General features: G+C 37.9%; 1 protein-coding gene across 1 annotated transcript in view; it reads left to right on the top strand.

Annotated features, from left to right (window-relative positions):
• iqgap1 (IQ motif containing GTPase activating protein 1) overlaps positions 1-13,846 on the top strand; it is a 55,933-nt gene that overhangs the window by 24,662 nt on the left and 17,425 nt on the right. The window contains exons 6-18 of the mRNA XM_088412495.1: positions 535-602; positions 1,002-1,115; positions 1,610-1,788; positions 2,334-2,421; positions 2,501-2,658; positions 2,739-2,823; positions 4,267-4,430; positions 5,217-5,377; positions 5,466-5,590; positions 7,222-7,385; positions 12,870-12,960; positions 13,058-13,225; positions 13,626-13,768. Coding sequence (XP_088268621.1) covers positions 535-602; positions 1,002-1,115; positions 1,610-1,788; positions 2,334-2,421; positions 2,501-2,658; positions 2,739-2,823; positions 4,267-4,430; positions 5,217-5,377; positions 5,466-5,590; positions 7,222-7,385; positions 12,870-12,960; positions 13,058-13,225; positions 13,626-13,768 — 1,708 coding nt within the window. The remainder of the gene's footprint in view (positions 1-534; positions 603-1,001; positions 1,116-1,609; positions 1,789-2,333; positions 2,422-2,500; positions 2,659-2,738; positions 2,824-4,266; positions 4,431-5,216; positions 5,378-5,465; positions 5,591-7,221; positions 7,386-12,869; positions 12,961-13,057; positions 13,226-13,625; positions 13,769-13,846) is intronic.

Raw genomic sequence — 13,846 nt, 5'->3', positions numbered from 1 at the left:
CATCTCATAGAATTTGTGTCTCGTCCCATCCTTTATAGTTAATATAGATACAATAAAATATCTGCACCATTGACAGAAGATTTTATGGACATTGCGTTGAAGCAAACTTGCTTAGATTCGATTTGAGAAAGAACTATCATAATGTCAAAATAGTGGGATGGTTGTCTAATTGCTGGGAATCCTTCAAATTATCATTGGAAACATTTGTCTTTCATTTTTGATTTTGACCAAAAATGAATGGTAAACCATAACTGGATTTTGTTTGCTTTATAGCAACCTGTCTTGAATACATATTATTTTTTTTTATTAAGTGTGTGCAAGAGTTAGTTCAACCAATGTATAAAACTGAGCAATTGCATTAGCGCTGCCCCATAAGGGCTATTCTGACTTGTCCAATATCAAAAGCTGTAGTGCAGTATGTTGCTATTTTAGTGATGGCTGCTATTATTATTTTTCTCATAAAAAAATGTATGACAAGATACTAAGTCATGGGTGCTAGTTTGATATTTTATCTTTCTTTTCATGCTTTTACAGCTTGTACCTGTTTAAGCTGGGCCTTGCACCGCAGATCCAGGATTTGTATGGGAAAGTAGATTTCACTGGTAAGACTGTGAACCTGAAAACAGGCCTCGTACTGTCTGTGATTTACTAAACTTGGCTACATTGGCGCAGTTACCATGCATGTGTTGAATGTACCTGCATTCTTTGGTTGAGAAGAGAAATGCAGAATTACATTTGAATGTTTTCCTGTGAACTGTGGTGTGCAGTAGCTTCTGGCAATGTGAAAGTCATTAGTAACTTGTGTGATCTTTTCCTGTGTGTGGAGTTACTGCTCCACTCTGTCCCGGAAACACAGCCAGCTTTGCACATTATCACATATAAGCCAGGGACAGTCTGTCTTCTTCGTGTCCCCGCTCCCTATTCAGGCCCATGTGCTTTTGTCTTTTCCTTCTCCCTACCAACATTGGTCTCTTATTTGTTATGTGTCTTCTCTTGCTTAGAGGAGGAAATCAACAACATGAAGAGCGAGCTGGCAAAATATGGGATCCAGATGCCTGCCTTCAGCAAGATTGGGGGAATCCTGGCCAATGAGCTCTCAGTGGATGAGGCTGCATGTGAGAGTTACTCGGATGTCAAGGGAGTGGATGGAGGCGGGGGGAAGGGTGTCTTATTAACCCCAAGAACGCAATTATCGACATTAAGGTTATATATTAAAAAAAAGATGTTACCATCTTTATTCCAGGCGTCATCTGATATTTTCATTTATTTCAATCGAATTGACCACTTTTTCATGATAGTTAATGCAGGAATACTGAAAAGAATAAGAATACAGGAAATTTGCTGGAATGAATTTCAATTATTTCATCCTATGGGTCATTGATTTTACTGTGTGCCTGCAAGGAAGCTATTAAAGAAAACAATAGCCATGTGAATGCGCTGACAAAGCAGAATCATGCTGCTCTTTTTCTTTTTTTTTTTTCAAACAAAAAGGCAGACTGAAAAGAATCAGATATATATTTAGAATCATTAATTAGTCATTTATATTTTTAACCTAATGAAATAATTCATGTAAGCCACTTCCTTACCAGGTGTCTTGTTTCACCTTCAGTACATGCTGCTGTGATCGCCATCAACGAGGCTATCGACCAGGGCGTTCCAGAGGGCACAATGGCCGCAATGCAAAACCCTAATGCAATGCTGGTCAACCTGGACCGCAACTCCGCCCTTCAGTATCATCATACATTATACCAGGCCAAGGGAGAGAAAGTGGCCAATTCGCGCAAACGGGTATGAACTTTAATACATCCTCGGCAGTTCTTGGCGGCTAATGATGTGCAGATTTTTCAATTGACTTGATATAAATGGTGCCCTCGAGCTAATTTATTCTTGAAAGAATAAAAAGTGATTGTAACTGAGATTTAGGATATACACATCAATGGATGTTCGGCAGCCAGAAGCAACAAACATCTGACCAACATCAAATTTCATATTTATGGTCTTACAGGCAAAGCTTGATGACTTCTTTTTTTGTCTTGCAGCAGAAATTAATGTGCGACAGCTGCCTGTGAACCTAGGGAGATTGAGTCATTCAGAAAATAGATAGAAGGATGGGATGGATGCATAATGTTTTCAGGGAGGGGGAAAAAGTTTAATTTGACTAATATCTAAAGCATACATGTCACCAAAGACGTGTAAGTCATAAGGTAATGCGATAAATATACTACTAGTATCAATTATACCTCTCTCTGAGTCTCATGTTTTTGCTCATAAACTGTGTACTATGCATTATATTGTTTTAAATTAAATTGAATTAAATGCCTTTGGTCAAACAGCAAATGGAAAATGTTGACGCTGAGAGGGATATCTATGATGAGCTTCTCACCCAGGCTGAAATCCAGGGCAATGTAAACAAAGTCAATGGTAAGTGGTTAGTCACGACATAATTTGCTTTGGTTGGATAGTCAAATGTCAATATTTATTTGTTTATTTTTCCCAACAGTGAATAATGCCTTAAGTGCTGCTGAACAGGCGTTGCTGAACGAGGATGAGGATAAGTTATATGAAGCATTGAAGGCCATGGGCATTCACAACCTGCTGGCCCAGAACAAAGGCTGGTACCTCAAACAACTTCTGGCTGACAGAGAGAACAAAGAACCAGTAGGATCTATGTTGAAGTTTTTAAAATTATTTGTTCCTTTGTTGCTAATGTAATCTCATCTAGACCTCTTCTTTATTAGGTGTCACCAGGCCAACCTTTGACTAAGGATGAGCTACAGGCTGGTGTAGATATGGCAAATGACTTAGCAGAAAGCTACATAAAGAGTACGTGCTCCCGTCAAGCAATCTAACACACACTAATTCTTCTTTAGATCAAATTTCAAAATTATTAAATTTTTAAACATATATTAAACTGGTTGAATTGATTGCTTTATTAAAGTCATGTATACTTTCACAATTTAGTACAAAATAAAATGAAATGAACACATAGATTTTTTGATTAATCACCCAAAGTTCTGTCCTTCCGAGATGTTACAATGGCTTCTATCTAGGTATACAGACAGCGAACAGCAAATGAGTGGAACTCATCCTTCAGTTATTTATGCCAGTAGTACAGCTCTCACTTATTTATATTGTAAAATTGTAAAGAGAAGAAAATTCACCAAACATAACTCAAATAAGTCTCATATGCACAAATTAAATATCTTGCTAAATGTACACAAATTGTGTAGATTAAATCAATATATAATAAAAATCAATATATAACTGAATTACCAATGAAATACCGTTCAATACAAAACATTAATTAGATGCAAATGAGTATGATTGTCAATGCAAAACATTTGCATATGCTAACATTTATTCAAAGGAAAAATCTTGCACAAACAAAGATGTTAACGAGCTAAACACATACAAGGCAACACTTCATAACATGGTGAAGATAAAAACTAACGTTAGCGAGCATGTATTCTACAGTCACGAGTTGGACCAACAAACAGCTAATTTGGGCATATTAGCATAAATGACAACATTCCATCAAAGAAAACACAACTCACAGACAGTCGTGGGCCAGATCTCACAAAGACAAGGAACAACGACTGCACACCGACAGCAACAGCGCCACACCGTCCACCCCCACCACGAAAGGCACTACCAACAGCGGCCAGAGGCGGCGCCAAAAAACAAAGACTAAGCATAACAAGGCACAAATCTGTAACTGTTAAAAGATAACTACCAGTAGATCAATTCCAAAACACCCAAATTATTTCACGGACCCCTGGGGGTCACTTTGAGAACCTCTTCTTTAGACAAGAATCACTTGTATCTTTCTTTTATCGGTCACTTTTACTCTGATAAAAACAGTATCACAGTTTGTTTGTTCGCTATTCATTCAGGGTTTCCATGTGATAATTCCTTCCAGTTATTACATGACCAGAATCATCTGCATTTCCAACAAACTTCCCAGTTGGTTCTGCACTGTAGTTGCAATCAAAACAACAGCTTCAGGGAACACAATTCGATTTACTCTAACAGACTGCTTATTTGGATGCAATCTATCTTATCGATTTCATGGTGTAACAGACTGCGGATACTCTTTATTAGCTCATTAAATTATTTAAGACACTATTATACCTTTTTTTTCACAGAATGTCTCTGAAAATATTAGATTTAGCGATTGATCTTTTATTCACGTGAGAGAATATTGACTTGTTTTGAACAAATACAGTTTGTAACTCTTTCCTTCGAATTTGTTGTCTGTGTTGGTAGTGTTAAAAGCTGTGGAGCGTATCAACTTTGCCATTCGGGAAGGCGTACCTGAAAATACTGTTGTGGAGTTGATGAACCCTGACGCCCAGCTTCCCGAAGTCTATCCCAGTGCTGCAAATCTTTACCAGCGAGAGCTGGCCAGCTTACAGCAGCAAAGCCCAGAGGTACTCTCAACGACACATACACAAATACATAGAGCAGAATAGTGGACACTGAACCAGTTCACCTACCGTAAGTAAAATCTGTGCTGTCAAGTCATTCCATATACATTTGTATATGCGGTGTGTCAACATCTTTTGAGTTGATTTATTTTGTACATAAACTAAAAATATAGCACAATCACAAGCAGTGATACTGTATACAAATCAGTACAGTATATATATTAAATATTAACGTAAAAATGAAATAAATTAAATTCAAGGTCTAAAAAATTAATAAACAGCTTTTTTATGATGGTCGTGCAGACTGATTTACCTTTTTAAATGTGTAATGTACAAACATCGCTCATTTTGTTGGGACAAAAAAAAGTTGAGAAACCGGGTTCACATTGGATCTGAAATGCAATTGGGTCACATTTGGAAAAACAAACAATAAAACAACAAAAAAACAATTTCTCTTATGTCTATTTGGCATTGGCCAGCAATCCCGAGTCAGCCTTCTCACTTTGTAATATCAACAATGGTGCCGCCAAAAACCAAAGATCAAGCCAAACAAAACACAAATGAATGAAGCATTAAACTAAATCAGTTCCAAAACATTATTTTGTGTGCGGCCCATGTGGCCCGGTACCAGTTGATTCATGGACTGGTGGTTGGGGTCCACTGCACTATGGGGTGCTTGAAAGGTTAAAACAACTTCGTGCTTCATTTTCCAGACATTAAAAATGATTAAATGCTTGTTCTTTTATAATCTTTGTTATCAACCAACAATTCTGGGTGTCTGTTCTGCAGAGCTCCCTATCCCATCCAGAGCTGCTTGTTGCAGTTGAGATGCTATCATCAGTGGTGCTGATAAATGAGGCCATTGATGCTGGAGACCGGACCTCCCTCTGGAGACAACTTTCTAGCTCAATCACAGGGCTTAGTAATGTGGAGCCGGAATATGCACAAAGGTGTTTACATGCCATAAATTTCAATAAAATGGTGATGGTTGCATCGTTGGATGGATTTGCAAGGTAATATTCTGTTCTTGTGCTTTAGGTACATGGATGAGTTGATTCGTCTCAAGGCAGCAGCCAGGGAGGAAGGCTGTGATTATCTCACCTGGAATGACATACAAGCTTGTATTGATCAGGTTAACATGTCTGTGCAGGAGGAGCATGAACGTAAGAAATTGCTCCAATACTGGTGTCAAATACTTCATATTAGGAATGGGGCGAGACACAAATCGCATCGTTTCATGAGACTGAGTCCATGAGAATGAGACTAGGTTTTGGTGAAAATTGTGACATAAAATAATACCCACAAAATATTCCACTTTTAAAAATGTTCTTTTTACTGAACAGACTAACAAGCAAGCGTGCAAACGTAAACACAAAACTGGAGAGGCAGGTCTGTCACAGATTCGTTTAATATCTATGTTAGCTGCGATGGTCGGTATATAGATATTGTATATATATTTTTTTGCAGTCTTTACCAACTGTCCCTGTCTGATTTGTCAATATTTTACCATTAGTTTCGTTAACTGGAAAAACAAAATATTGCCACACAGCTGATGTAATAGTAATAGGAAAATTCTGAATATTTCTTTTAGAGCTGCTTCTGTTGAGTATTTTGGTACAGTCATCCCTCATTACTTCATGTCTCATTTATCGCATCCTCAGTGCGTCTCTTGCGTCTTTTTGTTTTGTTTGTTTTTTATTAAAAAAAACAAAAGAAAAAAAGCTATATTGCAGACAGACGCTATATGATGGTTTCCTGCAACGATGCATTTGACTCAGTCTGGTATATTCAAAAGTGATCAGTAGCAATGGCAACCATGTCAGGACGTCAGCATCAAAATGTGCAGTTTTGATTGAACTTTTTCACTACAGATTTTATTTTTTTTAATTGAAAAAAATAAAACTTATGGCATATATTACTAAGTCTAGGATACTTGAAAATTAGTTAAAAAATTCTCACTTCCATCGATTATTTTACAGGCCCTGGGTTTTTTTTGTCCCATCGGTAATGTATAATTAATAAAAATATAAATGTGCCACAGAAGTGAAAATGATCACCAAACGCCTACAATACATAGTGATCAGTGTAATCTACTGTATAGTAACACACATATATAGCACATTATCAATATATTTCCTCAGTACTCAATGGTTGAGGAGAAATTGTACAATATAACCTACCTTGTTGATAGTCAGATCAAGCACTGGCTCTTTGTGTTTAGAGTAGTTACTCGTAGCCACTAGAATGTGTCGATAGGTGTGTAATGAAACGCTGGGATGCCATTTCATCTTATTGCTACCATTTGGATACCCACTGCCATTTTTCGAAAAGCTGCGGGACGCATTGTCCCAACGGGAGTGAAAGGGTTAAGTCTATTAAACTGCTTCCGACTTCCAAAGTAATCCGACTGCACTCGGGGCACTTGTGCGCTCCTATCTAGTAGCTAATTTATGTTGCGCTGAAAGCTGTCCACCGCGATTTCTGAACAACTTTGCGTTGTTTACATCCAGAATCATGACTTGCGACTTAACTCTGGCAAGAACAGCTTGTGCAATAGAAAGAGTTTCTGTACAGCGCATTCCACTGTGTATCCCATTGCACTTGTGACCCAACATTCTCCCCACAAACCACAACCGTAAAGAGATGAGAAACCTTGTGACTTTTTAATCTTGCGATATCGCATCGTAAGACATCTCGTCCCATGCCTACTTCATATCCCCTGCAGTTTATCCACAAAACATTTTAATTGTGCTGCGTTTATGATTTACAACACCTTGACAATTGTGTTTCATAGGAATTGCGGCTATTGGACTGATCAATGAGGCCTTGGATGAAGGGGATCCCATGAAGACACTAGCCATGTTGCAGAACCCATCAGCCAAGCTCACAGATGTAGACCCGTCTGTAGCTCAGCACTACCACGACAAACTGTTAGAGGCCCGCAGGGAGAAGGCTCACGTAAGATAACTTTAAACCCTGGGGGAAATTTTGACCTAACTCGGACTTTTTGATGCTATTGATGTGGGATATTAAAGGAAAAACATACAAAAAAACAATAGGAGGCTAAAATATTACATTAATTGTCAACACATGCCAACTTTCAATATGCCACGCTGCCGTCCCTTCTAAATGCTTTCACACAGGAGGTCGAGAGGTACACCTATAGGTGTCATATTTAGTCTATGTCGGGCTCATTTGCTGCCATTCAAAATTGAAAATATTGTCAATGTTTTCATGCATTTCCCACCATTTTTGCATTCATCCTTTTAACGGCAACTCATGAACGGGTCCAACAGAAATTTTTGTGTTGACACCCTAAAACCACCGCGTAAATACTATCTATCTATCTATCTATCTATCTATCTATCTATCTATCTATCTATCTATCTATCTATCTATCTATCTATCTATCTATCTATCTATCTATCTATCTATCTCTATCTATCTCTATCTGTCTCTCTGTCTCTCTGTCTCTCTGTCTATCTGTCTATCTGTCTATCTGTCTATCTGTCTATCTGCATGTAGGGCTGATGCCACTGAACATTTTTAGGGGTTGAAAGTAAAGATATATTTACATTTGATGATTCAGTGTCAGCCCAAGTTGGGTGATCATAAGGCCAGGCTAGTGAAAAATCCCCGGACTCTTAGGGGATAAAACACAAATGTACTACTATTATGCATGGATGTTCAACAATATTTAGATTTATTGTCCTATCAAACATACATTTAAAAAAATGTTACAAATGGTTCAAAACAATGAGTTAGTAAAGGTGTAATCTAACCAGACATAAAGCATACAGTAAATTGAGATTGAGTGTTTGATCACAAGGCATACAGACACATGACACTTGCAGACTGCTGTGTTTGAGAACAAGCAGCACATGACTCGTGCAGTCGGATGATGTCATGTTATGATTATCTCTTCCTCTCACTTCCTGTCACTTCCTGAACACTTGTTGTTTCCTTACACGTCTTTCAGCAAACTTTGATCAAAGACAAAGGTGTTGATACCAGAAAAACAGCTCTGACTTGTCAAGCTTTGTTTTATTTTTTTGTATATGCACACCTTATTTGGTGTTCTGCTACAGAAGCTAAATTGCCCCTAAATGTCCCCTCAGAGCTGTTTAATATAGTTCACATATTCAATTCATGACATTTTATCTCTCATGAGTTATTTTTAAATACAATAACTTTAGTCCAATGACTTAATTTTGCTCAGTTTGTTTTGAAATCCTTCCCAGCCCTTGCTGGTAAACCATTGCTTATCAGAGCTAAATCTGTGGATGCAGCCCACTCATCCACAAATATTACAGAAAAAAATAACAGCAGTGTTCACACAAACCCTTAAAAACATGATATGTGGACTCATGACAAAGAAAACAATGACATTGAAAGATACTGTAACTGTTTTAATGCCTATTTGACAGGATATAACGCACACAACCTTCATGGCCATATTTCATAAAGGGACACAAAGCTGACTGCTAAAGTCAGCAGGCTTTAATTTTTATTGAGGTACTTTGCAGTGATGTGTTTAAAAAATGAAAAAAAAAAAAAAACGGTAAAATGCTGTATTTCTGAGTCTTGATGGAGCATTTTTCTTGAATCTAAGCTACAGTGGAGGTGTTGCCAGATTGGAGCTGATATGAGGTCAGAGGATATGAAACAACTTTGTGGTTTTTGTTGGTTCCTCATTACCTCTGCAGTATTAGAGCCGTTAGAGAGATAGAAGGTGTCTGTGTGTCCTGTTGACTGTGGGCTGATCCCGGATAAACAGCAGGAAGTTCTGGTTACCGGGCTCACCTCGCTAACAAGTGGGAAAAAGTAGACTTCTAATGATTTAAATCAACAATAAAATGCTCTTGCCTTCCAAGGAGGCAGAGTTGAGTAGCTTGCAAGCAAAATTTAGTAAGACAAGTGATTATTTTCTTCCCTTCCAGCTTTCACTTCCTTAGTTGCATGGCATGCAACACTTTGACATGTATTTGACAAGCTGCGCCACAGTTATTGCACCAGCCGCCTCGCTGTGCAGAGACCACACCCTCACTGGGTGCCTCCAGCAGTCATTATTCACCGTCTGCAAATACTATGTGAAACACCTACTACAAACATATAAACACCAAGCAGGTTTAATTTTGCCTAGAGAGCAATGATATTATTTGGTAGACTTCAGCTGCATGCTGCTACAGATGTTCAAAGCTGCCTCCCCTTCTGACTTAAGATCAGGTATCAGTTTGACTCACCCGCCTCTTCCTCAAATGCCCACACCTCTTCCCTGCCCTGCAGCACGAAAAGGGTGAGGGCTGAAACAAGATAAGGTGGCTGTGTAGAGAAGAAGTGCGCCATCTAGAGACAATAAATGGTTACTACAGTATCAAATATAGCCTATTAGTTTACAGTTTTTCTTGCCAAGGTTTCATATGCAGGATTATATATATTTTTCTGGCCTCATAAGGCAACACGAATTGGTTGATTTTAAAGATTAACCATGAGTCATTCATTGCATCGCTGGACTGATCAGGTTTTGTTAGACGTGCCTAAGATTGTGAGGTCGAAATAAGCAGTTGTAGCCTATTGTTTGGGCAGTGACTCAAAATTTGTGTTATATAAACTTTGTGGTTTGAAAATAAATAAACATCTGTCCGTCCGTCCATCCATCCATCCATCCATCCATCCAGCCGTTGACTATGCCAGCCGTCTTCGGGAAGTAGGCGGGGGACACCCTGACTGTTTGCCAGCCAATCACAGGGCACACTAACAATCACTCACACACAATCGCACCAAATGACAATATGGAGTGTCCAATATCATGTTTAAAGATACATAAACATACTGTATTCACAAAAAGAGCATTCTCTTAAGTTTTAAAGTTTTTTTGAAGGGATACATTCAAAAATAACATTTGAAAAATGGATAAAAAAAAGGCTAAATGATTATGAACGTAGAGCTACTCTTTACAACTACACACACACTGAATGATGTGTGAATGAAAATGAAAAATAAGTCACTTACGGTAAAGGTGTCCATCCCTCCTATTAAAAAAAAAAAAAAAAAAAAAACATTCTAAGTGTCTTGATATTCCAGGAATATATCTGAGATTATAAAGTGGAACGATTGGATCCGTTTTGATTGTTTTGATTGGCCCAGTTTGAGAGGGTATAATGCAGTATGTTTTTAATTCAAATGAATAAACTTGTCAGTACTCTAAAGTGTCATTCCCTCCAAAAATATATTGCTCTAATAAAAGATTATCTGATACGTTGCTTGGTATATTTTAAAATAGAACAATTTGATTGTTGAGTGGACTTTTATACCCTTAGTTAATAGTAAGCATGTTCAATACTTGTACTGCCAGTCAAATCATGATTACTCACTGATCCCACCCGGTAAATAATACCACTAACACTTATGATACATAAAATTTATTTTCTACAAATGACAGATAAATGGTTGTAATGATAAATGCTCTTTTTTTTCTCTTTTCGACTTAAGTACTTAAAGCGCTTTACACTGACTACTCATTTACCTACTGATTGCGCAGCATCAAAAGCATTTGAGGTTTCGGTGTCTTGCTCAAGTACAGCTTGATGTGGTCTCAATGGCGATTGTGATGATTGGCATTATTTGAACCCATAACCTCTGGGTTGTAACTCTACTACTCTGCCATGCCAGTCTTTTACACACACAAAAAAAAACCCTGAATTTTTTTAAAAATAGGCTGTAATATCTGAAATATATCTTTTAAGAATGAAGAAGAAAAACACAAATTGCTTACTCTGAATTTAGGATTCCTTTGTAATAAATGGCAAAATAAAACTTAGTTTTTGTTCAAAACTTATTTAAAGACAAAATGATACACGTTGAACATTTAACTGTAGAGCATCACACTGAAGTTGGCATCTTTAATACACAAGTAAAAGCTGTGTTGTTTGTACTGCCTTCATCAAGAAAAATCAAGCTTATTAATGCACTTGAATAATAATAACCATCATCAACCATAAAATAAGTATATTGGTAAAAACAGTCAAATAATGCACTCCAAGCATTAATATAAACTGTAAACAGGGCTGCACATACTTTTATTCACATGAGTATCAGCACATTGTATTTGGTAGGCACACTTTCTTACATTAAAACAGTCTTCCTCAATGTCTTCTACTGTTGCTCCCACACAGTCTGTGTGTGCACACAGCCAGCCTGCATCCTTGAAAAGTTTCACAAGTCCATCATTATGGTTTGCGCAGTTCGTTCGGGATGCAGTTTAATTAGTCATGGACATCAGAGGTAAATTCTCCATCAACTGTAAAGTGACAACAGAAATGATCTCCTTCACTCATTCACAAAATGTTACGCAGCCCAGACAACAAGTCAGTAAAGAAACAAATATCCTCAGAATAGGAAGACATGAGACACACATACTTAACTTTAAGAAAGGCAAGGAGAAATCAATAACTGTATATAGAGCTTGCATTGTTCCTGTAGTTTGTCTCGTCACATACTGTAGCAAGAGGGCGATTAGCTATTGCTTATCGATTAGCTTGTTTCTTAGCTATAGGTTGTGCTACAGTACATTCATGTACTCTTTTCATACTTGTCAGATAAATTATGACTAAAATTTTTCAACCTTGTTTAAAATGCACCTGTTTTATCTCCTAGCTGAGGACATGAGCGGTAAAATCTTGCACCACATTTAAGTGTGCTACAAGGTATGGCACATCTTGAAGCCATTTTCCAGGAAAAATAAAATAAAATCAGCTCAGGCTGATTCGGTTGTTATCATGAGTGAAGCGCGCAATGTTGCCCATCAGTGATTTCTGTCCCGTGTGCGTACCAGTTATGTGTACCACTGTGTAGAGACACAGACATAGAAATTAGATCTTCTAAGTGACAGTATGTAAGATTTAGATCGTTTTTCATTAAAAATGAATAAATTCAATTATAAATTTGAAAAACAACAAATAAATGTGTTCTTAATGAGCAACAGCTTGTTTTAAATGTAATCGTAGGTCTGGTTATCATTAAATTATATTACATGTGGGGTGGCACTCCTCCGGAGGTCACCATGTCTGTTATAGCTACGGACAGCCAGAGGAGGAGTGTGTATTGGTGCATTTACCATAATGCCCCTAAAGCTCCCACAGGCGCATGCGAAAAATCACACACACTCTCTTTAATGGGTATATGACAGGATAAAGGTGGATGCAATTTAAAGAGAAAATGCATAGACATGCAACTTAAGCTACGAGGAAACATTCCAATTTGGGTTCAAATACAGTAATAATGCATTCAAAGCATACATATAAACCTTATAAACACATATAGTTACATAAATGTAATAATTTAGGCCAATGAAAAGATTGGCATGAATACTGTCTATTTAGAAAGAAGCCTTTGGTATCGACTGATGTCTTCAGTACAGCATGTTTTTCAATGTCCATTTAGGAGACACAAGATCCATCTGCTGTGCTTTGGCTGGATGAGATCCAGGACGCGATTCTCAAAGCTAACCAGGACACAAAAGATGCCTTGTTGTGTAAGCACACACATTTGTTCAAGCCTCATACATTTGGAAGATTACAAAAAGCTTGTGACATTGTGCTAGCTCTTTGTCTTATGCTTTATTTCAACAGTCTCTCAGTCTATTCATGCCATAAATGAGGCCGTGGATACTGGCGACGCAGCCCAGACAGTAACAGCTCTGCGTAACCCTGGGGCAGGGCTGTATGGCGTTACCTCTGAATGCGCACAGACCTACCAAGACGACTTGACCAAAGTCAAAGAAGTGAGGAAGAAAGATGGTAAGGACAGAACTTGGGGTTAAGAATTGATTACATTTTCCTTGACCTTGTGGGTTAGCATACTGTATATCCTGCACATAAAATGCCTGAAAAATGTGTAGCTTTTTTTTCTGTTCTTTTTTTTTTTTTTTTTTAAGTAACTTTACAGCAACAATACACAATACAGAATGTTTGTTAGTCATGGCTAGCAGAGTCATTGCTTCGGAGGATAATGTATAATAGCACTGTATATCACACTAACCAGACATGTTCTGGGACACGTCCGTCTACAATTTTGGCGCAGGACACTCACAATAGAGGTGTCCTTGGGGGCAATGAAGTGTATAAAAATAGGATTTAGTGAATGTTGAATAGATTGAAAGAAGTTTAAACCTTTGTTTTAAACTGCCATGATATCCAGGTGATAACGGCAGTGAGTGGGTACAACACTGGGTGAAAGGTGGACACAACTACTACTACAACCTGAAAACAAGAGAGGGCACCTGGGTGGAACCGGAAGCTTTTGTACAAAACAACACTCAGCTCAACAAGGAGGATATTCAGGTATGCTGTACCTGTGGAGTGCTGCATCGTCCCAACTGTTTAGGTCTCTAAACTTTTTTTTTTTTTATCACTCCCCTA

This window comes from Hippichthys cyanospilos, chromosome 4 (assembly GCF_059441005.1).
Source record: "Hippichthys cyanospilos isolate Australia breed blue-spotted pipefish chromosome 4, RoL_Hcya_1.0, whole genome shotgun sequence".
NCBI classification, from domain to species: domain Eukaryota; kingdom Metazoa; phylum Chordata; class Actinopteri; order Syngnathiformes; family Syngnathidae; genus Hippichthys; species Hippichthys cyanospilos.
The sequence above is the reverse complement of the archived record's forward strand: the minus strand, read 5'-3'. Positions and strand labels throughout refer to the sequence as shown.